The 23,712-nt window shown below is 36.2% G+C and overlaps 1 protein-coding gene across 2 annotated transcripts in view; it reads right to left on the minus strand.

Moving 5' to 3' along the window:
* Positions 1 to 23,712, minus strand: part of STAG1 (STAG1 cohesin complex component) — a gene marked incomplete at its 3' end in the record, with an annotated part of 433,334 nt that overhangs the window by 247,771 nt on the left and 161,851 nt on the right. For both annotated transcript variants that reach the window (XM_082624612.1, XM_082624611.1), the window contains exon 5: positions 5,620 to 5,716. In XM_082624612.1, the coding sequence (XP_082480738.1) occupies positions 5,620 to 5,716 (97 nt within the window). The remainder of the gene's footprint in view (positions 1 to 5,619; positions 5,717 to 23,712) is intronic.

Below are 23,712 nucleotides of genomic sequence, written 5' to 3' on the forward strand. Positions count from 1 at the left end.
TAGTAATCTTACTTCATTTTATTATCCAAATGTGTCAGCTTATATTGCCAATATTAAATAGGAGTTGTGAGGGTGGACATCCCTGCCTTGTTTCACTTCAGTGAAAATGACTCTACTAGTTTCCCTTGAGCATTATGTTGGCTTTGGGGTTAAAAGGCTTTTTTTCCTTCCATTTTCTACTTTCCAGACTACAGAAAAGTTGTAAGAAAAGTACAAGGGATTTCTGAATATCCACCAAATTCTCAGATGTAAACATTTGTTTTATCCTTCTTTCACTCTTTACATATTCCTTTATTAATCAATACTCCTGTGTATATTTCCCCCAAAAAACAAAACTCTTATACAACTACAGTACAATGATCAGAATGATGAAATTAACAATTTATGTTCAAACCCACAGAACTGATTTCGGATTTCAGGATTTGTCTCAATGTTCTTTCTACCAAAAAAAAATCTAAGATCGTGCAACGCATTCAGTTCCTTTAGTATCCAATCTGGAACAGTTCTCTAGTCATTTCTTTGTATTTCATGATACTGACACTTCTAAAGAGTACAGTATAGTTATTGTGAAAAATATATCTCAATTTGAGTTCGTCCAACGTTTCCTCATGAGTAGATTCAGACTCTGAACTTTTGGCAAGAATACTACAAAAGTGAGGCTGAGTTCTTCTTCTAGGTGCATAACACGAAGTACATGCTATTAACTAGTTCTATAACTGGCAGTGTTCGCTTTCATCATTTGTTTATGGTGGTGTCTACCAAGTCTGTACAGGTAAAGTATCAATACCATTTTACCCATAATAGATATCTTGTAAGCAGACAATTTGAGGAGGTAAATACTGTGTTCTTCACTTTCCCCCACTAGTTTTACAGTGTGAGCACTGAGTTCAAAATTTACTTTAGTTTATACTTTTTACACTCGTCAGTGTGGTTATGTTATTTATGCTACGGCATGGCCTGGTTCATCTGTTCTGATAGCATCCAGTTTTAGGATTTTCCCTCCATCTTTATTGATTTTTCTTTTTTTTTCTTTCTGAGTATGTGAAACATGAAGATAACTCCAAGGTCAAGACTATTCAAAAAGTATATTCCAGTAAGTATCATCCCTTTACCTCAATTCCCTCTAAGCTTTCCACTTCATTTACATACACACACACCCAACGGGTAGCCAATCATTCTATCTTATCTTTTTTGTTTCTTTTTGGTCAAATGACCAGATACATGTGTATATTCTATTATTTCCCTTTCTTTCTTCTAAAAAAAACTCGAATACTTTTAGACACTCTTTTGCACTTTGCACTTAAAAAATGTATCCTGAAAATCTCCCTGCATTAGTCCACAGAGATCTTCCTCATAATTTTTTGCAATGACAAAAAAAATCCATTGTATAAGTTGTACCACAGTTTATTCAATCACTGTCCTATATCTCAGCATTTAGGTTGTTTCCAATATTTTACAAGTACAAACAATATGGTATTGAGTAACCCTGTGAATGTTTTCATAAAACTGGAGGTATATCTTCATGGCAAAATTCCAGAAACAGGATGGCTAGGTCAAAAGATAAAAACATATGTAATTTTGGTAGATAATGTCAAATTTCTTTCCATGAGCATTGTATCAATTTGTCTTCCAACAAACAATGTAATAGTGTCTGTTTCCTCACAGCCTAAAAAACAGAGTGTTGTTATAACTTTTAAGTTTTATCAATCTGATAGGTGAAAATGGTATCTTGGTGTAGCTGTATTTTGTAGTTCTCTTCTTTCATATGTTTTAATATCTGCTTACCACAGTTTCGCAGGTACTTGGGTTTATTTTAGATTTTTACTATACTGCACTGATGTGAGAGACAGTAAGTTTTCTCTCTTAAACATATTAAGAAAATATGCGTCTATGTCTGTTTTATTAGAATGTTTTAAAATCCATTTTGTCAAATGTTTTTTCAGGAACTATGAAAACAGCTGAAAGGAAGTGGCAAGGGATAAGAACAGAGAATTCAAGACAAAGAAACAGAAATGGCTCTTAAGCCACACTTGTAAGAGAAATACAAATTAAATCATCCAAATACAAAAATTAACCATGGATCAATGACCTACATATAAGATCTAAAATGATAAAACTATTAGAAGAAAACATAGAGATAAATATTCAGGCTCTTAGAATTTGCAATGGATTCTGAGATTTGACACCACAAGCATGAGCAAAAAAATGAAAAAATAGGTAAGTTGGACTTCATAAAAATTTAAAACTTTTGTTCATCAAAGAATATCTTTAAGAAAGTGAAGAGACAACCTACAGAGCGGGAAGCCAATAGCTGCAAGTTATAAACAGTTGCATGTTGTATGTCTGATAAGGGTTTAATATCCAGAATATATAAAGAACTCTAATAACTCACAACAAAAATAAAAACCATCTAATTTTAAGATAAGCACAGGATCCAATACACATTTGTTCAAGAAAGATATACAAATTGCCAAAAGTACATGAAAAGATGCTCAAGATCACTGGTGATTAAGAAAATGCAAATCAAAACCATAATAAGATATCACTTCATACCCCCTAGGTCAGTAAAATTTAAAAATCGGAAAATAAAAGTGTTTTAGAGGATGTGGAGAAATAAGAATCTTCATACATTTCTGGAATTTAAGATGGTGCAGCTGCTGTGAAAACAGTTTGGCAGTTCCTCAAAAAGTTAAAATAGAATTACCATATGATCCAGCAATTTCACTCCTAGGTGTTTACACCAAAGAATTAAAAAATAAGTACTCAAGAAGATATCTGTCCACGAATGTTCACAGCAATATTCACAGCAACCAAAAAGTGAAAACAACCCAATGTCCATTGACAGATGAATGGATAAACAAATTGTAACATATACATAAAATGAAATAAATTATCAATACATGCTACTACTTGGATAAACCTCGAAGACATTATGATAAATGAAAGACATCAGAAACAAAAGGTCACATATTGGACAATTCCTTTTACATAAAATGACTAAAACAGGCAAATCCATAGGAGTAGAAAGCAGATCAGTGGTTGCCAAGGGTTGCAGGGAAGAAGGGAATGAGGAATGACTATGTAATGAATATTAGGTATTCTTCTGGGGTGATAAAAAGGAAAGTTTTGATACTAGAGAGAGGTGGCTGCACAACACTGTTAATGTGCTAAAAACTACTGAACTGCCCACTTTAAAATGGTTGTTAATTGTTTAAGTGAATTTCACCTCAATTTAAAAATATCATACTGACATATTTTTAAATCATTCCTAAGAGCAATACAAAAATTTGATAAAAACGCTTTGTTGAAAAGACCAAGAAGAAACAGACATTTTCATATATTACTGATAGGAGTAAAAATGGGTATAATTCCCATATCAGGAAATTTGGCAATATCTAATATAATTACAAATATATTAACCTACAGACATTCTTCCAGCAGGAGCAAGTAAGGTACGCACAAAATTACTCACTGTAACAGCAAAAGACTACAGATAATGCAATGGTCTGTTAATAGAAGACTAGTTAAATAAATTGTTGTACATACACACAAAGAAATGAATGCTATGATGCTGGAAAAGAAGGGAGGGGAGGGGAGGGGAGGGGAGAAGGGAGGGAAGGAAGGAAACCAAGAAAGCTCTCTATACACCAGTATCTTTGGTGGGGGGGGAGCGGAAAGAGCATATATTTCCTATTTATATAGACAGATGAATATACAACAAAGTAGTTAAGAGCAATTAACTCTGTGGACATAGACAGGAAGGCAAGAAGTGGTATTTGCTTTACAAATCTCTCTCTTTTTTTTTTTTTGGTTTTTTGAACCATGGGAATGAATTACAAAAGGAAAGATTTTTAAGACTACCAGTTGTTTTAAAATCAAAACTCAATCTAACAGGACAATTACACAGTTTAGACAAGATAACATATGTAAAGCACATCACTCAGTGCTTGCCTTTCCCATTTTAAGACTGTAAAATTAACAAACTCACTTTCCTTCAAATAAACTAATCTCTTGCCAATCCTCACCTGTCTCTATGCTCTAGGATTCAGCCATAAACTCTCTTTATGTCCTAGAGTGTGCTGTATTTTCTTGTCTTCCAGAATTTTTACACAATCTGTTAACTTTGGCCTTTCTCCTCCTCCTTAATTTTCCCTTACTCAACCTCAGTCCCAGGGTAGAGTTTCTTCCTCTGAGATGCATTTTCTCACAAATATCCCCACATTCACACATACATAGAAACACACAGCCTAAGTTGGATCAGAAGCCCCTCCTTGTTATTCCCACACTACCCTCTGGTTAGACATACAGACTTCAGATTGAGACAAGCCTGAATCTAAACAGTGAATTTGGCACTTACAAACTGTATGATGTCCAAACACTAACCTAAACCCTGTATTCTCACTTTCCTGAACTATAGAATAAAAATCACAGCTGACTGATAGAAGGGTCAAACCAATATTAAATGAGCTAATGTATGTAAAGCACACAGCTTGGCACATACTAGTCATTAAACTGTAACCAGTTTTATTATTATTACTTTCACGGCACTGAGCACTTTAGTAAACTATTGGTATATTTCCCTCTTTTTCTTTGCGATAAAGCCTTCTTTAAAAATTAAACTTCCTCTTAATACTGGGGCAGAGGCTGTCTTGATAATATCTGTATACTTTGGAACAGTGCTTAGTATAACTTAGGTCCTCTGTAAATATTTGATAAACTTCTTATGTCAATATGGTGAGTGATAACTTAGTCAGAAATAAGAAAACCTTCAAGAAATCAATTTGGTCAGTGATCTCAATAAAAGACAACCATTCTGGGCTTCCCTGGTGGCGCAGTGGCTGAGAGTCCGCCTGCCGATGCAGGGGTGACGGGTTCGGGCCCCGGTCTGGGAAGATGCCACATGCCGTGGAGCGGCTGGGCCCGTGAGCCATGGCTGCTGAGCCTGCGCGTCCAGAGCCTGTGCTCCACAACGGGAGAGGCCACAACAGGGAGAGGCCCGCGTACCGCAAAAAAAAAAAAAAAAAGACAACCATTCTTTCTGTATTAATAAGTAAAGAACGGTCTTTACCAACTGATTTTCCCCATGTAGCACATTTAACCTGTTAATATTTATTCTAGAGAAGAAAAGTATCTATCAGTTATCTCCTAATATGATAAAAATAAAACTTTACTTTTAACAAATTGTCTATGGATTCCGAATGACTGTAAACTTAAGAAAAATGATTTTCATACTTATGTTACCTTGAATTATTTAAGCTTCAAGCATTTCATCTATAACATGAGGACTCAAAATAATGAATTTTAGCAACTAGCACAGTTTATAATATGGAACACAGATACAAATAATATCAGTAAATATTAATTATAAAATCTCATGATCTAAAAAGCCAATTCATTAATTTGAGATTTCCTTCAAAATATTAAAAAATTCATAAGTCTGCTGAGTAAAACTGAACCAGAAAAAAAAGAGAAATATACTTAAATAAAAATAATTTTATCAGAAAAAGATGAGCACGTAATTCCAGGATGAATTATAAAATGACTAACACAAGGTAAAGTAAATTCAACACTGCTGGACTGACAGTCTTAATGTACATCATTTATTCCAACATTCTGTACCTCGACATCCTGAACACTGGATAAAAAAGTTGATTAAATCCAGAAGTGCGATGTCCCTGTCTTGTTTATATGATTCAATCCAGTCATCGACCACAGACTGTGGGGGAAAAAAACCATAAAATTAAAAATTAAAAAATGTATATTATAGCAAATAAATTTTCAAAAAATTCCTGTTTTTCCACGTGTATCTATTTAAACAAGAAAACTACTTACCTAAAATTATCTCTGTAGCCAAATAAAAGTAGAGATTCCCTCATGTTGAAAGGCGATTCAAAGGTAAATTACTAAGTTTCAGAAATTTGTGCAAAATAGAGCACAATATAAGCCTGACTTTACCAGTCACATTAAGTCCAATAATTATTAAACAACTATAGATACTAATATTCAAACCACATTGTGAAAATAGCACAAAAAGTAACTTCACTTATACATAGATATAAGCTTTCTGAGTATCAGAAAACCCAGCAGAGAATAAAAAGAATACACACCATATATAATAAAATACATTTTTTTCCCAGAAATACAAGGATAACTCAATATTAGGAACTCAAAAAATTCAATTTATCAACAATGTAAAGAAGAAAAATAAATGATTTTAATACTAGATCTCAAAAAGGTATCTGATAAAAATCCTGCAGCCAAGCTTAATAAAAAATGTCTAGAAAAACTAGTGTTATGTGATATGTTGGTAAACAACATAAAGACAAAGACTACAACATATTTGTTGTTGAAATCCTTAACACTTTTCAGCTCTAAAAAAGAATGAGGCAAGGATGCATCCCTAAGCATTCAACACAGATTTTATAAGTTTTTAGTTTGTGCAAAAATTAGTAAAATATCAGTAAACACAATTCTCCTTTCCTATAGTTGATTTGAGTCTCTACCAAACTGACTTGAAAGATTAATAAAAAAATTTGACAAGACAACTGACAAAAGATAAATGTACAAAATAAAATTTTAATATTGGCAATATATAAGAAATATAAATAGATTGAGAAGGCTGTTCACAATGAAAATCATCTAAAAACAAACTCAAAGACTGTATAAATTTTAATGATGAAAATTATAAAAAACAGGATATAGAAAATGACCTAAATAAGTTGTATACTGAATTTTTTTAAAAAAAGGTTTAGTGCTGTATCAATAAAGTCTTTCCAAATTGCTACATAAATTTAATGTGAATCCACTTAGCATACTACCAGGCAGAATCGCTGCGGGTCTTTCTGGGGGTGGGAGGTGGGGAAAGCACAGGAAACCAATAAAAATAATTTTTAAAAAAATTTTAAATAAATTTTTAGTTTTGTACTTAGGTATAATTATATACAGTAAATGCATAAATCTTAAGTTACTCCTCGATGAAAGTTTACATATACATACACCTGTATAACCATAACCAAAATGAAAATATTAAAAAATTTCCAGAACTGAAACAGGCTGCCTCATGTTCCCTTCCAGGCAGTTACTAACCATCACAAATGTCAATAGTTTAACTATTTATTCCTTTACAGTAGATATGTTTTTGAAATTCATATAATACTGTGCTTTGTGTTTGATTTCTTCCAGTTGATGTTTTACCAGTGAGATTCAGTCATGTTATATTATGTGTTATCAGTAATTCCTTGTTTGTACTGCTGGATAGTATTTCATTGTATTAATATAGCATATTTTATAACCCATTTTACTACTGATGTACATGAGAGTCGTTTCCATTTTAGGGCTATCACAAATAAAATTGTTATGAACATACCTGTACACACTGTTTGACATAAACATTTCTTCTGCTGTATATACACCTAGTAGCAGACTTACAAACAAACAGAATACATATATATTGAGGGCCAGTACACAATGTCATCCAATTTTCCAAAACAGATGTATTAAATTATACATCCTCCAGCAATGTATGATATTAGGTGCTCCACATCCTCACCAATACCAGGTGTTGTCAGCCCTTTTATTTTAACCCATTCTGCTGGAGCGTACCCCTTTCCCGTCTTTAATGATCTCTTCTACTGAGGAGCAATCGTATTTCCTTCTCTAATATGAAAGGGAAGACTTTATTATTAACTGCTGATGTATATAACACTGTTTCTCTGTCTCATCACATTAGTGTCTGGAAGATTTTGTTTTAAAAGTATAAAGAAAATACAACGGTGGTAAGAGAGGCTAAAAAGAAAAAGAAAGAACGGCATGGTATCTGTTCAGGGTTCACCTCTGTTGCATAATGTGTTCAGGCCCTCTTGGCTAAAAATGGTGGTGAGGCCTAAGAATGGATAGAGCAGGTTAACAGTGACCTTGAGACTCAGGAGCAAAGCAGAAATGCTTTGTGACCCAGGTAACGCAGTATGGCACAAAGCAGAGAAGGAAGCCATTTCCCCACTTCTATATGGGGCCCAGCATTGTGGACGCACTCTGAACATGGTGACCAAATTTTTCTTTAGCTCCCAAAGCACAAATATTAATTTATAATCCCACCAGTTATATATGAAGAGCACAAAACATTCTGAATAAATAAGACCAATGAGGAGGGACTTGCATTAGAAATATTAAAACAATCAAAAATACTGAAAATAATATAGGTTGAAAGTAATGTAGGCCTAGAAAAATAATACAAGACAGTAGAGCACAGAAAAGGATCCAGGTATATTTAAAACAAGCTATAACGAGGAGATATTTCAATTTCAGATGGAAAAGTGTGGTTTATTTAATAAATAATACTGATATAATTGGTTATTCACCTGGAAGGAAACAAAGTTATACCTTTTAAAAGCTATTAGAGACGTGTACGGGCAAAGGAATCTAAACAACTAACTCCAGAGAGATATGCCCTTCTTAGACTGGCAGAGACTGATGAGTGTTAGAGGCACTGCCAAGTATGGGCATAGGTGGATGGATGATACAACCTGTCATAATATACAGGGCCTTGGTTGATGGGGAAAAGAAGAGGATAAAACAAAAAACTACAGAAGGTACATCAAAACTAAATAGCTGGGAATCTTCAATAAAAAGGAAAACATTTAAAGCATCCATAGGATACATACAGGAGACAAAAGGATAAGATATATGGCACACTTCTCATTAAAAATAATAAAAGCCAGTGGATAATGGGATGGCATATTTAAAGAAAGAAAGAAAAAATTGTCCATCAGTTGGGGAGAAAACCCAGCTTCTCAACTGTCCCATAAAAATCAACGTCTGAACAGCCATCCAAGAACAAAACCAGATCCAGAAGACCTCTATAGTCCACTTATGAAGTTTTAAGAACAACAGAACTGAGAATAATCACATTAGAAGAAAAGGAAGGTAACTCCATTTTGTCTGCATCATCCCATTCCCCAAACTGGCACTGTTCAGTACTCAGAAGGAACTTTCCAGTTAGAAAGAGTTCCTCTTGCCAAGAAAAGAAGTGTGGGGTGACTGACCAGCTTCTCCAGCTTCACAGTGCAATGTACAGTGGTCCTGCTTTGGTTTCGCCCCACCTAGACCAGCAAACCTGAGATGTACTGAGCTGGCTAGGAACAAGGAATAAAAAGCACAAGCTATTATTAGCAGACAAGCTGCCAGAGGGATCACAGTTCACAGAGACCTGCTCTTCAGACAAACTCAGCAAATTTCACCAACGAGGAAGCCAAAGGACACCGCAGACCCCAACAGATGTTGCCAGCTTTTCCCCCACAGGCATTTGTGTTTGTGTTCACTGATGCCAATTTCCTGAGTCCCTCTCTGCACCCTTCCCCCACCAATACCAAGACCTACACTATAAGCCACTATATGCTCTTCTATAAATAAATACAGAAAGAGAAAGAGAAAGAGAGAATATATACATTATAGCTCTCTACAGCTGTGAGAGTATAAGACGCGAGCCACCTGAATCCCTATCCACCCACAGCAGAGCCATGGAGCCACACTTGCAGCCAACTAGGGCTGATGCAGCTGCACAAATGCAAGATACCAGCCTAACACCACCCACCCACACTGAACCCCACCACTGTGCCCATGCTCAGGATTGCCCCTCCAACTGTGCACTACCAGCCTGACATCCATCATTGGCCTCCACTGCAATGAGCATGCATGTGGCGGAAGGGAGGGATATGCAGCCACCAGTGAGCGCCACCTAAAACCAAGGCACCCCACAGCTTCTTGTGGGCCCAGATGAGGTCCTGCCTCCTGTCACTGGCCAGCACCAGCATGCCCACCTAAAGTTAGCCACTCCAAGCTGTGCATTGCATACCCCTGCCCAATGCCCACCACCAGCCTCCAATGCAGTGTGCACACCTGTGGGGAGAATGTAAAAAACCATAGGAGAGGAAGCTGATGGCTAGGGACTCCACTTCAGCCAATGAGACCAGAGGTGGCCCCAATCCTTGCTCTCTGCAGTGGTCCTCATCACTACAAGGGTGCCTGTGACTGGCCTCTACCACAGCCTGCCTTGGTCCCTAGCTGACAAATCTAGAGGCATTGCTTAGAACTACTGTAGATCCCCCACAGTGCTTATCAAGAACCACACAGTTGTCAATGGTGTGGACCCCAGTGGCCTGAGCTAAAGACACATCATGCCCACATGGAACCAAGCTGCCACATGCCCCCACATTTGCCACCCTGCATCACTATACCCAGTGTCACAGCATGATCCAGTGTCCTCTCACCCACAGGTAAAAGGCCTCCCCTTATCAAATTCAGTCTATAAAGTCTGGAAGAGGTAACAGCTTCTTCAGATGCATGAACAGGAAAACAAAGCAATAGGGATTACGAAGAATTTGGGAAATATATCTCTAACAAACAATACAGTAAGCCTATAGTAACTGGCCCAAAGAAACGAAGATCTAGGAACTGCCTGACAAAGAATTCAAAATAATTGTTCTGCAGATAGTCAGAGAGCTATAAGAGAACACATATAAAAGATTAATGTATCAGGGAAAAAAAGACAAGAACAAAATGAGAAGTTCAACAAAGAGACAGAAAACAAAAGAAAGAACCAAACAGAAATTCTGAAACAAGAACACAATGACTGTAGTGAAGAATTCAATACAGAATGTATTTATTATTTATTTACCCATTCGACCATTCTGTATCTTTTGATTAGAGAACTTAGTGAATTTACATTTAAAGTAACCGTTGATAGGTATGTGCTTATTGCCATTTTGTTAATTGTTTTCAAGCTGTTTTTGTAGTTTGTCTCTATTCCTTTCTTCTTCCCTTGCAAGAAATGAAAATGGCAATGTAACATACCAAAATTTATGGGATGCAGCAAAAGCAGTTCTAAGAGAGAAGTTCACTGTGATAAATACCTACCTCAAGAAACAAGAAAAATCTCAAATAAACAACCTAACTTTACACCTCAAGGAACTTGAAAAAAAAAAAAAAAAGAACAAATGAAGCCCAAAGTTAGTGGCAGGAAGGAAATAATAAAGATTAGAGCAGAAATAAATGAAATAGACACTAAAAAGCCAAGAAAAAAGATCAATGAAACTAAAAGCTGGTTCTTTGAAAAAATAAACAAAATTGACAAACCTCTACCTAGACTCACCAAGAAAAAAAGAGAACTCAAAAAAATAAAATCAGAAATGAAAGAGATGTTAAAATTGATTCCACAAAAATGCGAAGGGTCATAAGAGACTACTATGAACAATCATATGCCAACAAATTGGACAACCTAGGGAAAAAAATGAGTAAATTCCTAGAAACATACAACCTAGTAATACTATATCACGATGAAATGGAAAATCTAAACTGACCAATTACTAGCAAGGATTTTGAATCAGTAATTAAAAACCTCCCAACAAACAGAAGTCCAGGACCAGAAGGCTTCACTGGTGACTTCTAACAAACATTCTAAGAATTAATGCCAGTCCTTCTCAAACTCTTTCAAAAAAAGGAAGAGAGTGGAAGTCTTCCAAACACATTTTATGAGGCCAGTACTATCCTGATACCAAAACCAGATAAAAAATGCCACAAGAAAAGGCCAATATTCCTGATAAACATAGATGCAAAAATCCTCAACAAATATTAGCAAATCAAATTCGACGATGCATTAATAGGATCATATACCATGAATGAGCAGGATTTAGTCCTGTGATGCAAGGATGGTTCAAGATGCAAAAATAAATGTGATACACCACATTAATAGAATAAAAGATAAAAACTGCATGATCATATCAATAAGTGCAGGAAAAGCTTCTGACACAATACAGTATTCATTCATGATAAAAACTCTAAAACAAACTGGGTATAGAAGGAACAAACCTCAACACAATAAAGGCCATATATAACACCCACAGCCAACATTACTCAATAGTGTAAGGCTGAAAAGATTTTCTCTGAGATCAGGAAAGACCAGAGTGAACAAACACGCTCATCACTCCTAGTCAACATAAGTCCTAGCCAGAGGAATCAGTCAAGAAAAATAAAAGGTATCCAAATAGAAAAGGAAGAAGTAAAACTTTTTTTTTTTTTCAGATGGTATGACCTTCCATACAGAAAATCTTAAAGACTCCATCAAAACACTGTTAGAAAAAATAAACTTATTAAGTTGCAGGATACAAAATCAACATACAGAAAACAGTTGCATTTCTATATTAAATTAAATTTAATAAATCACTAAATTTAATAGCAAAAAATCCAATTTAAAAGTTGGCAGAGAAACTGAATAGTTTTCCATAGAAGGAATACAAATGGCCAAGAAATATGTGAAAAGACTCTCAACATCACTAATCATCAGGAAAATCAAAACCACAATGAGATATTAATGTCACACCTGTTTGGAACAGCTATTAAAAAGATAAGAGATAACAAGTGTTGGTGAGGGTGTGCACTGTTGGTGGGAATGCCAACTGGTACAGCCACTACATCACAGTACAGATGTTCCTCAAAAAATTAAAAAAATATAACTACCATATGATCCAGAAATCCCACTTCTGGGTATATATGCAGAGGAATTAAAATCAGGATTTTATTAAAATATCTGCACTTCCATGTTCACTGCATTCACAATAGCCAAAATATGGAAACAACCTCAGTGTCTGTTAAAAGATGAATGGATAAGGAAAATGTGGTATATGTATATACACAATAGAATACTAATTCGTCCATGAGAAAGAAGGAAATCCTGCCACTTGCAACAACTTGGATGAACCTTGAAGGCACTGTACTAGGTGAAGTAAGTCAGAGAAAGACAAATACTATATGATAACACTTATATGTGGAATCTAAGAAAAAAAGCCAAACTGAGAGAAACAGACACAGAGTAGTAGTATTTACCAGGGCTTGGGGGTAAGGGAAATGGTGAGAAGTTGGTCAAAGGGTACAAACTTCCAGTTGAAAGATTAACAAATTCTGGAGATGTAACATACAGAACAGTGACTATAGCTAATAATACTGTATTATATACTTGAATGTTGCTAAAAGAGTACATCTTAAATGTTCTCACCGGAAAAAACAAATGGTAATAACGTGAAGAGATGGAGATGTCAGTTAAAGCTATGGTGGTAATTATTTTGCAACATACAAATGTATCAAATCAACACACTGTATACCTTAAACTTACACAATCTTATAGTCAATTTTATCTCCATAAAGGTAGAAGAAATAAAAAAGAAAAAACTGCCCATCTAGAATTTTGTATCTGGCCAAAAGGTACCTTTCAAGTTAAAGCAACATAAAAACTTCTCAAAGAAAACTAAAACAAAACCAAGCAGATAGACTAATAAACACTCCTCTTGAAAGAAAACTACCCAGACTGAATAAAAATCAATCACATGATATTTACAAGAGACACATTTTAAATATAATAGCACAGATAGGTTGCACTAAAAGGGAGAAAAAATGTATACCATGCAAACATTAACTATAAAAAAAGCTGTTATGACTATGTTTACAGCAAAGAAATCAAAACAAGGAATTACAAACATAAAAAAAAAAACATATTTTATGGGACTTCCCTGGTGGCACAGTGGTTAAGAATCTGCCTGCCAATGCAGGGGACACAGGTTTGAGCCCTGATCTGGGAAGATCCCACATGCCATGGAGCAACTAAGCCCGTGCGCCACAACTACTGAGCCTGTGCTCTAGGGCCCACGAGCCACAACTACTGAAGCCCGCACCTAGAGCCCATGCTCCACAACAAGAGAAGCCACCTCAATGAGAAGCCCACACATCACAAGGTAGAGTAGCCCCCCGCTCGCTGCAACTAGAGAAAGTTTGCGCGCAGCAACGAAGACCCAATGCAGCCATAAATTAATTAATTAATTAATTAATTAATTAATGCCAGTGTTTACATTATTAAAAAAACATACTTTATAATAATAAAGTGCTAAATTTATCAGAAAGATAAAACAATTATAATTTTTGTATACCAAATAACAAGAGTCCCAAAATACATAAAGCAAAAATTGAACTGAAAGGAAAAATATGCAAAGCGATAACCACAGTTGAGATTTTTACTGTATGTCTATTGGTAACTGATAAAAGAAGCAAACACGCAAACAAAAAATAGCAAACATATAGAAGATTTGAACATCACTGCTAATAAACATGGCCTAATCAACATGTATAATTACAACACCAACAATTAGAGAATACACATTCATTTCAGGTACACACTGAACAGTCACCAAAAGACCAAAAAGCACGTCTTTATGAGTTTTTAAGGATGGAAAAAACACAGGGCACATTCTCGGACAATTATAGATTTAAATTAGACATCAGGAACAAAAACATTACCTAAAATATCCCCAAATGTTTTGGTAATTAGGGAATATTTTGAAGTGAATGATAATGAAAATACAACATTTCAAAATTTGTAAAATGCAGGTAAAACAGTGCTTAGAGGGAAATTTATAGCTTCACATACTTTATAATAAAAGAAGTTCTAAATCAATGATTTAAGCTTCCACCTTAAGAAACACACATTATACTTAAATGTTGATTGTCCTCAATTAGGGAGCAGGGAAAGATACTACTCCAAGATTACAAGAAGAAACATTTCTAATAACATACAGCCTCTCAAAGAGAAGGTCATAGCCTTAGAACATCTAAAATACGAGGTATAGTCACACAATCATTCTGGGACCTAAGCTGACAGAGGCTCTATTATCCTCTCTAAGACGTTTCTAAGGTTGATCCTGAAAAGTCAATATCCAGCTGATGAAGAAGTAAACACAGAAGAGCATGGCAGATTTCTGTAATTCAGCTTTGGAAGTAGTACATATCACTCTCTCTAATACTTCATTGGCAAGAACTTGTAAACTAGCTACATCTAGATAAAAGGGGAGCAGAAACATGAAGTCTGTTTTGGCCAGTACCCTCCTGGAACTTTCTCCACAATGAAAAAAGAAAAATAAATTTTTGGTAAGTGGCCAGTCATCTCTGCCAAAATCTGCCCCTCTGGCTATAAATATTTATATGCAGCCTTCTTCCTACACAGAAATACTACTCACCTGCATGGATACTGTAAGCACTGTTTACTGGGGCAAAAATACTATCAATTTAAATGTCTATAAAAGAAGGTTTCACCAAACTAGAATAAAATGTAACTATACAAATGAGCTGTACTGATACGTTAGCACTAATGATACAGTAAGTTATTTGTGACATATTAAGTAAACAGAGAGATGTATGATTCTACTTTTAAAGTAAATGGTATCACACACATGCATAGTAGCATACAAACAGATATGCAAAAGTTCAAACTGTGACACTGACGGGCTTGCCTTGATTCATTCCAAGAAGTTTAAATCTAAGACTTTACTAAAATGAAAATCTCTGAGAACTTAGCCACAGATCCTTAAAGGGAAGCCATAAGCCAGCATCTGAATCACAGACAACAGTCAAATGATAAATATCATGACATCTGCTATACGATTTTATCATATTACAGTATAAGAAGAAATGTGTAGTAGTTAGAAGTATAATATTTTAAAAACTGAGAAAGAAAAACTAAAGAGAAAGCAAAAGAAAATGTCAAGGATAAGAAGAGGAAATAGAAATATGTGAAACAGAACAGTCTATGTCATGGTTAAAAATGAGTTTTAAATCTGCCTCTAAGCTTCTTATAAACTAAACGTAAAAAAAAGATAATCAATTCAATATGGATATCTACACAGTACACTGAGTTCACATTCTTCAAACTCTATTAGATAAATATACTTCTTTCAGCAGACCATTTGACAGGACCTTGGTTAAACAGACAAGGTCATAGAGAATTAGTATTCTATATTGTTGCTTAAGAGTAGATTCATTTGCTTTGGAGAAAGACAAGCAGATGGCAATATTGTTACTTCATAAACTAAAGACCCTAACTAGGAATCTTAAATGAATAAAGGGCCCTCCCTCTTCCCAACCAAGAATCACTATATAATAAATTAATATTTAGATGATTTTTTCACCATAGCCCTTAGTAATATCATATACATGTTTTCTGTGAATGCAAATAAAAAAATAAATACTACATAGGTAGACTAAGAGTTCTTTATTACTCCATGAAACTAGACTGTTATTTTACCCTCAGATATGAGCTAAAATGTTCTTGGTTTTCAGAGTTCTCTAAAGGCTGCTTTTTCTTCTTGTTGATTTTTGTGTTTTAACTAACTGCAGTTTCTGGCCAATCTGATTATATCACTGTCCTTTTACACAACTATATTATCGCCTAAACTTAAAGAAATTTGTTTTTAAGCTCAGATAAATGGTGTGACATCACATGACAGGCCAGATTTTATTCCAGAGTTACGAATGGAATCACAGATTGTAATATCATTTCAATGCCATTTTCAGAAAAATAACTCCCATTTCATACTTTTACTTGATGCTAATCTTAGTTTTGTTTTTCTTTTGTTTTGTATTATTCAGGCTGTGAAATAGAAAGCTTCTGTCAACAAGTATACTTTTCAGTTTAATCTGATAACCTAACTAGGTCTGAAGCTGAGTACTGTAATAGTGATGTCTAAATAAAATGGTACAGATAAATTAAAATGACATTTTAAATATCAATTCTCTTAAAGTTTTTATATTCTTGGCCTCAGAGGAATTGCAGGGGACTATTACAATAAGATGAGTTGCCTCCTACTCCTAAGCCTGGGAAAACATTATCCAATTAACAGAACTGTTGGTTAGTGTGATACTCACAGGAATGGAGACCATGGCAACACCTATTATATATGAATTTGTGCCAGTGGAGGGATCCTAATAATTTGGATTTGACCACCCAAATTGAAAAGAGCCTTAAGAAGTCAAAGCAAAATAATATGCCTAAAAGACTCAGCAATCAAGAAGGAGAAAAGAAAAAGTAAATTGGGTATATATGAAACAGATGGGAGATTCAAAGCATAAAAAGACTTTCTGGAAGTCTAAAAAAAAAAGACTATCAAATTTAAATATTCATTGGATCAACCTAAGAATAATCACTATAGAGAATGAATTTAACATCCTGGAAGTTGAATGGGGAAAAAAAATCTCAACACAAAATAAAAATACAGAAATGGAATTCATGAGATAAGGGGTAAAAGATTTGATAGATATGTCTAAGACTAACAAGTACAGATGTCTGAGAGGGGAAAAAAGAGAATACAATTAAACTGATCATTTTAAGAGGAAAAACCACCTGATCAGTGAAAGTTTTATATCTGTACATTAACATAGCTTATCTAGTTGTTGCCAGAATTAATGGGAAAATGAAACATATAAGCAAGTCAAGATAAAATTCATAAATTCCAAGGAAAAAAGAGAAAATCTCATAAATGTCAGGACCAACAGTTAAAGTCAGATAATCTATACAAACTCCACCTCTACATACAGAGCATCCAATCTGCATTCAATGCCTCTCTCTTAAGAAAGGAAATAGCTGCCCAAACCAGACATTTAAGGAAAGCCTCTTCATCGGTTATCAATTTACTGTGCCTCGGCTCCAAAGCTCCCCTTCAGTATCTGCTCTATAATAATGAATGGGACTTTACAAGCATTTCTCTTTCACAGTAAGCACTATTTAAGCTTTATTAGCACAGAGCTCTGGAAGAACACTGCAGAAGGAAAGGGGTTTTCTCTTCCTGGTTTCGGTATGTCAGAGTCTAGCTTTTCTTGCTCTTGCTACAAGTGCATAAAAGGAAATCCAGTGGTGTTTGTCCCAGGCTCATGCCAAGAGTCTGCAGTCCTTTGGCAACCTTGTACTCCAGCCTGGGGTCAGTGAGTGCCCTCCTCCTGCAGCCCTACTGACAGGGACACTGGCATGCTTCGGGTCTCATGCTGGCAGCAGTGCCACATCTTTCTCTGTACAACGGTCTAGCATGCTGAACATGACTGGGCCTCAGAACATTGATTCCTGCTGCCCAGAAACTGTGAACCAGCTCTGCTTAAGGCAATCCAGGGAACGTCTCTGTCATTCAACAGGCTGTAACTCCACTTTCTCCAACAAGGTCTGAACCCCCGCCTGGGGAAGGGAACCCCTCTCTTCCAAGGCTGTCTTTCCTTGAGAAATCTCCTTCAGCCCTAGGAGAAGTGTTATTTTTACATCTTTATAGTTAACTCTTCTATCATAGTTTAGCAATTATGTATAATGCATTTTACCAATTCAAATGACTCTGTAGTTTTGACTCCTGATCGAATCCAGACTGGTACAGAATTAGTCCCAGGAGTGGTTCCAAATGATAAACCAGTAAAGATAAGGTTTGCGGACTGATTTGGTCATGCCCTTGGGATTAAGCACAGGGCTGAGCTGCTCGCCAAGGAACTGGGATGCTAGTAATCTATGGCATACAGTAGTTTCAGACAATCAGTGAGGCTAACACCTGTGGTACATTGTGATGAAGTGTCAACTCAAGCACATGCCTTGGGGACTTAAGTGGCTGCTCTGTTTGCTAGCACAGCAGTAGTGATAACTGCGAGGACAGAAGTATGAGATACTTGTGTGCACAACTGAGCACTTAGAAAATGACAAGCTCAAGTCCACTAACTCTCAGCTTAAGTCACAGTGTGAGAACCAGAGAGCCTCCATGATTCCCCTGGAAGAATCTCTTCCTTCTTATACGTATGGGGCTGATATTGCCGAAGGTCAAGCTAAAAATTTAATTGTGTAGGTTGCTGAATTACAAAAACAGCTGAATTCAATCTCATCAAGTTTCTCATTTGAAAATTAAAACCTTGATCGGGAAAGAATGAGATCCTGAAATTAGAATGGAGATATCTAGTTGGTCTTAGATGAAACTAACAATTTTGACCTCTTTCCCACTCACCACTAACTGGGAGCCTCCCATACCAGTGGAAGTAGCTTGCTTTCCAGCGTCTAAGAACACTAGCCTTCCATGGCTTGAAAACCTTCTGATGATCTCACATGGGCAGAGGCCTTGAAGGGGGATGCTCATTCTCCTGAAGACCCACCACAACCAACTCCTTTTGCCATTAGATCCATAACTAGGGTCAAATCTCAGCATGCTCCAGGGGGACAGGTACACACTATGACCCAAGAGGAAATAGCTTACAATACCCAAGAGAAACTGGAGAACCATGTGTGGAGTAGATTCCTGAAGTATTTGACCAAACAGGATGAAATATAATGCTACATCAGGGCAAATTAATTGACATGGGTGCACTCAGTAGAGATAACAGATTTACTACATTAGTCCATGTACCTGAAAATGGCTCTAATTATTAATTATCTAGTTGGTGCACTAAAAGTTGGATTTAAAGGTTGAGATGCCAGAGCTTTCCTGGCATGGATATGGATGGAGGGAGGAAAGAATCTAATGACTTAGGGAGTTGGACTGGATTTATCACGCAAGAATTTCATACTGCTATTCCTCAACTATGTTATACAAGAGGGCCCAGAAAGCAATTAGTGAAGGGAGGAGCTACATCTCCCATTCTTAGAAAGGTCTGTGGTTACTCTCCTTTGTGAGCCTGGTATGAGTGTAGGGGATGTGGTCATTAAGAAGATCATCAATGGAGATGATGAAAGCCAAGCTAATACAGCCCAAGCGGCTATACTTAATCATCAAAGACAAGGTGGGTACATTACCTGTAAAGGGAGGCAGGGATGTACTTGTCACCAGAATGATTTGGCCCACAGAAATTTTGGGCAGCAGCTAACTGATTACAGTGCCCCTAGGAACAAAATAGGTGAGCAGCCTAGTAGAATACTGTTTAATTTATATAACAGGAAAAACTCTGGGTCTGGTAGCCAGAAGTCTAACTTTGTCTCCAACACATTGGAGAGTTATAGCCTTCTCACCAGTTACTAAACCTGGGTTAGCTCACAGATCCAGAGTCAGCTGAACAAAGTGGAAGCCAGGTCTCTTGAAAAAGGACCCTGCACAGCTACTGCAAGTCACACCATACACCCTCCTCTAATCCTTCCCCAGAGACTTGCAGCCATTAATCAGAGGTACTATGTACTGTAAAAAGGAAACACGCACTCTCATTAATAGACACTGTCTCTGAATCGCCCTTATTTCCTGGCATTGTGGTCCACAAGTTAAATTAGAGGCTTATGGTGATACATGATACATGGGTCAGGTGATACATGGGGTTTTAACTCCAGTCTGACTGAAAGTGAGCCCAAATGGTCCAGGGACTCACCCTGTGGTTATTTCCCTGGTTCCTGAATATATACTTGGAAGAGACATACCTGGCAACTGAAAGGACCCCACATTAACTTTCTGACCCATGGGATAAGAGACATTATGGTAGGAATGTCTAAAGCAAAGTTCATGGAACTTCTTCTCCTTACCAAGATAATAAACTAGAAGCAATACTACATCCCCAGGGGAATTACAGAATTTAATCAAAGACCTCAAAGAGGCAAAGGCAGTGAAACCTATCATACCCCTATTAAACTCACCAGTTTGGCCAACAGAGAAGTCAGATGGATCCTGGAGAACAACTATGGATCATCATAAGCTTAATCACGTGGTGACCTTCACGGCAGTTGCAGACCCTGGCACTTGATAAGCAGCTACTAACCTGGCTAATGCCTTTTTCTCCAATTAACAAGGACCACTCAAAGTAAGTTGTTTTTACCTGGAATGGACAAAAGCATAACTTTCACAGTGTTGCTTCAGCACTATGTTAATTTCCCTGCTTTCTGTCATAAACAGTTGTCTTGGTTATCTACATCTCACCATCTGTGAGAGTCAGGAATCTAGATACAGCTCAGCTGAATCTTCTGCTTAGGGTCTCACAGGGCTGCAATCAAGATATTCACTACGATACATTCTCATTTGGAGGCTCAAATGGGAAAGGATCTACTTCTAAGCTCACTTATGTTGTGGGGAGAATTTCTTTCCTTGCCGTTGGTTGTCGACGGAGGGCCCTGACCTCCTGCTGGCTACTGGCTGGAAACAACTCTCAGGGCCAAGAAGTTCCTTGCTACATGGGCTTCTCCAACATGATCAATTACGTGTCAAGCCAACAAGGAGAATCCTGAGAGCAAACCTGCTAGCAAGATAGTGTCTTGCATAACACAGTGTAATCACAGAATTGCCCTCCCATCACCTTTGCTGTAATTGGTGGTTAGAAGAAAGTCACAGGTCTCAACACACTCAAAGGGATGGGTCAAGAACATGAATAGCAGGAGGTGGGGGCCACCAGGGGCAACACCTGAGTCTGACCACCAAAACAGTGCACAGATATCTTGATCATCTTTATATTCCATCAAACATCACACTAGTTCACTATTTTGATGACATGCCCCAACCACTGAATGCCCAAATACTTAACTGAGGTGGCCATGGGGCCCCTAATGTTTTTAGGGAGTTACTTACTGCCCTCTATTTTGTATATGTCTTTCTAAAGTTTGCTTGTACTTAATACTTTCTGTTCATCATATTCCATTAGCACAATGCTGTCAAAAATAACACTAAATAATTATGTAGAATAAATATCAGAAGAAAAAGCTAAAAGAAATAAAAACATTACTCTGAGGAGCAGGACCGGGAATGCGTAGGGAAAGACATGACCGACTGCAATTTTGGTCACTGTACTCTTTGATTTTTCTAAAAAATCATGTACATATATTACTTAAATAAAATTTGGCTTCAAAAAAGAAGAAAATAAAGATATGGATCAAGAAAATACTAGGTGAATAAACAAAACCAGAAATGATGAAATGGCAATATTAACATAAAACTGGCATTTAAGATTAAAAGCAATAAACAGAAAATAGATATTATATAATGGGTAAAAGGCTAAATACTAAAGGCTTTTAAATAAGTGAAATATTTGCTTTAAGTTTGCTTTTTAACTTTTGTAATTCTCAAATCCAGTAATTTTTCATATAATTTTTTCTAATAGTTTTATGACATCATTGTTTATATTTAATTTTCTACTACATTTAGACTTCGGTGCATGATAGGAGTTAAAGTTCTGCATTTTTTTCAAGTTGTTAATCAAGTGACAATTATGAAGAGAAAGAAACAGGCACGACACGTTTTTTAACAAATTAAATTATCATATATACTTAGGTCTGTCTGTGTTCAACTGATCCATTTGCCAGTTGCTGAGCCAACCAATCACGTGCATTAAAATTTTCTGTAGCTTTACGTACCGTCTATTAATTGGTAGAGTGAGTCCCTTGTTACTTTTCATTTTCAGAACTTTCTAAGTGTAATTTGTTCTTCTCAATCACTTCAGCAATTTCAAAATCAATCCCTAAGATTTTGAATGGTGTTGCATTATATACATAAACGAATTTTAAGACTTTTAAAGGAAATACTAATGAACATAAATATTTCAGAAAAATACTGATTTCTAATCAAAGGAACAAAATCCTGGGGATTCAAAATTCCACCATTAAAAAAAATTTTTTTTCTAATTGAAGTAGAGTTGATTTACAATATTGTATTAGTTTCAGGTGTACAGCATAGTAATTCAGTTTTTCTTTTTCAGATTATATTCTATTATAGGTTAGTACAAGATATTTGATATAATTCCTTGTGCTATACAGTAAATCCTTGTTGCTTATCTATTGTATATACAGTATAATGGTTTGCATCTGTTAGTTGCAAACTCCCAATCTGTCCCTCCCCGACTCCTTCTCTCCTTTGGTAACCATAAGTTTGTTTTCTGTCTGTGAATCTGTTTCTGTTTTGTATATAGATTCATTTGTATTATTTAAAAATTTTATTGAAATATAGTTGATTTACAGTATTACATTAGTTTCAGGTGTACAGCATAGTGATTCAGTATTTTTACAGATAAGTCTCCATTAAAAGTCATTACAAGATAATGGCTATAATTCCCTGCGCTATACAATATATCCTTCTTGCTTATCTATTTTAGACATAGTAGTTTGTATCTCTTAATCCCATAGCCCTACTTTGCCCCTCCCCCCTTGGTAAGCACTAGTTTGTTTTCTATATCTGTGAGTCTGTTTCTGTTTTGCATATACATTCATTTGTATTACTGTTTAGATTCCACATTACAAGTGATATCATACAGTACTGTCTTTCTTTGTCTGACTTATTTCACTAAGCAGAGTATTCTCTGGGTCCATCCACGTTACTGCAAATGGCAGGATTTCACTTTTTTGTGGCCGAGTAACATTCCACTGTGTATATACACCCCATCTTCTTTATCTATTCGTCCATTGGGCATTTGGGTTGCTTTCATATCTTGGCTATTTTAAACACTGCTGCTAAGAACACTGGGGGGCATGTATCTTTTCAAATTAGTGTTTCCATTTTTTCCACATATATACCCAGAAGTGGAACTGCTGGATCATATGGTAGTTCTATTTTTAGTTTTTTAAGGAACTCCAAACTGTTTCTCATAGTGGCTGCACCAATTTACATTCCCACCAACAGTGTACAAGGGTTCCCTTTTCTCCACATCCTCTCCAAGACTTGTTATTTGTAGACTTTCCAAGGATAGCTATTCTGACTGATGTGAGGTGATTATTTGTCAACTATTTACTAAATGTTGAACATATGCATTTTACTGTGGACAGTGGTATAGTGGATACAAAAAGTGCTTGCCATAGTTCCTGATATCCAAAAACATTTAATCTTGGGGGGGGTGTTGGTGGGGGGGGGACGGGACAGGGAGGGACACAAGCCTATCATAAGGGGGGACGGGACAGGGAGCGACACAAGCCTATCATAAGTAACTAGCTAG

Source organism: Mesoplodon mirus (genome assembly GCF_964341445.2).
Source record: "Mesoplodon mirus genome assembly, chromosome: 6".
Classification (NCBI taxonomy): domain Eukaryota; kingdom Metazoa; phylum Chordata; class Mammalia; order Artiodactyla; family Ziphiidae; genus Mesoplodon; species Mesoplodon mirus.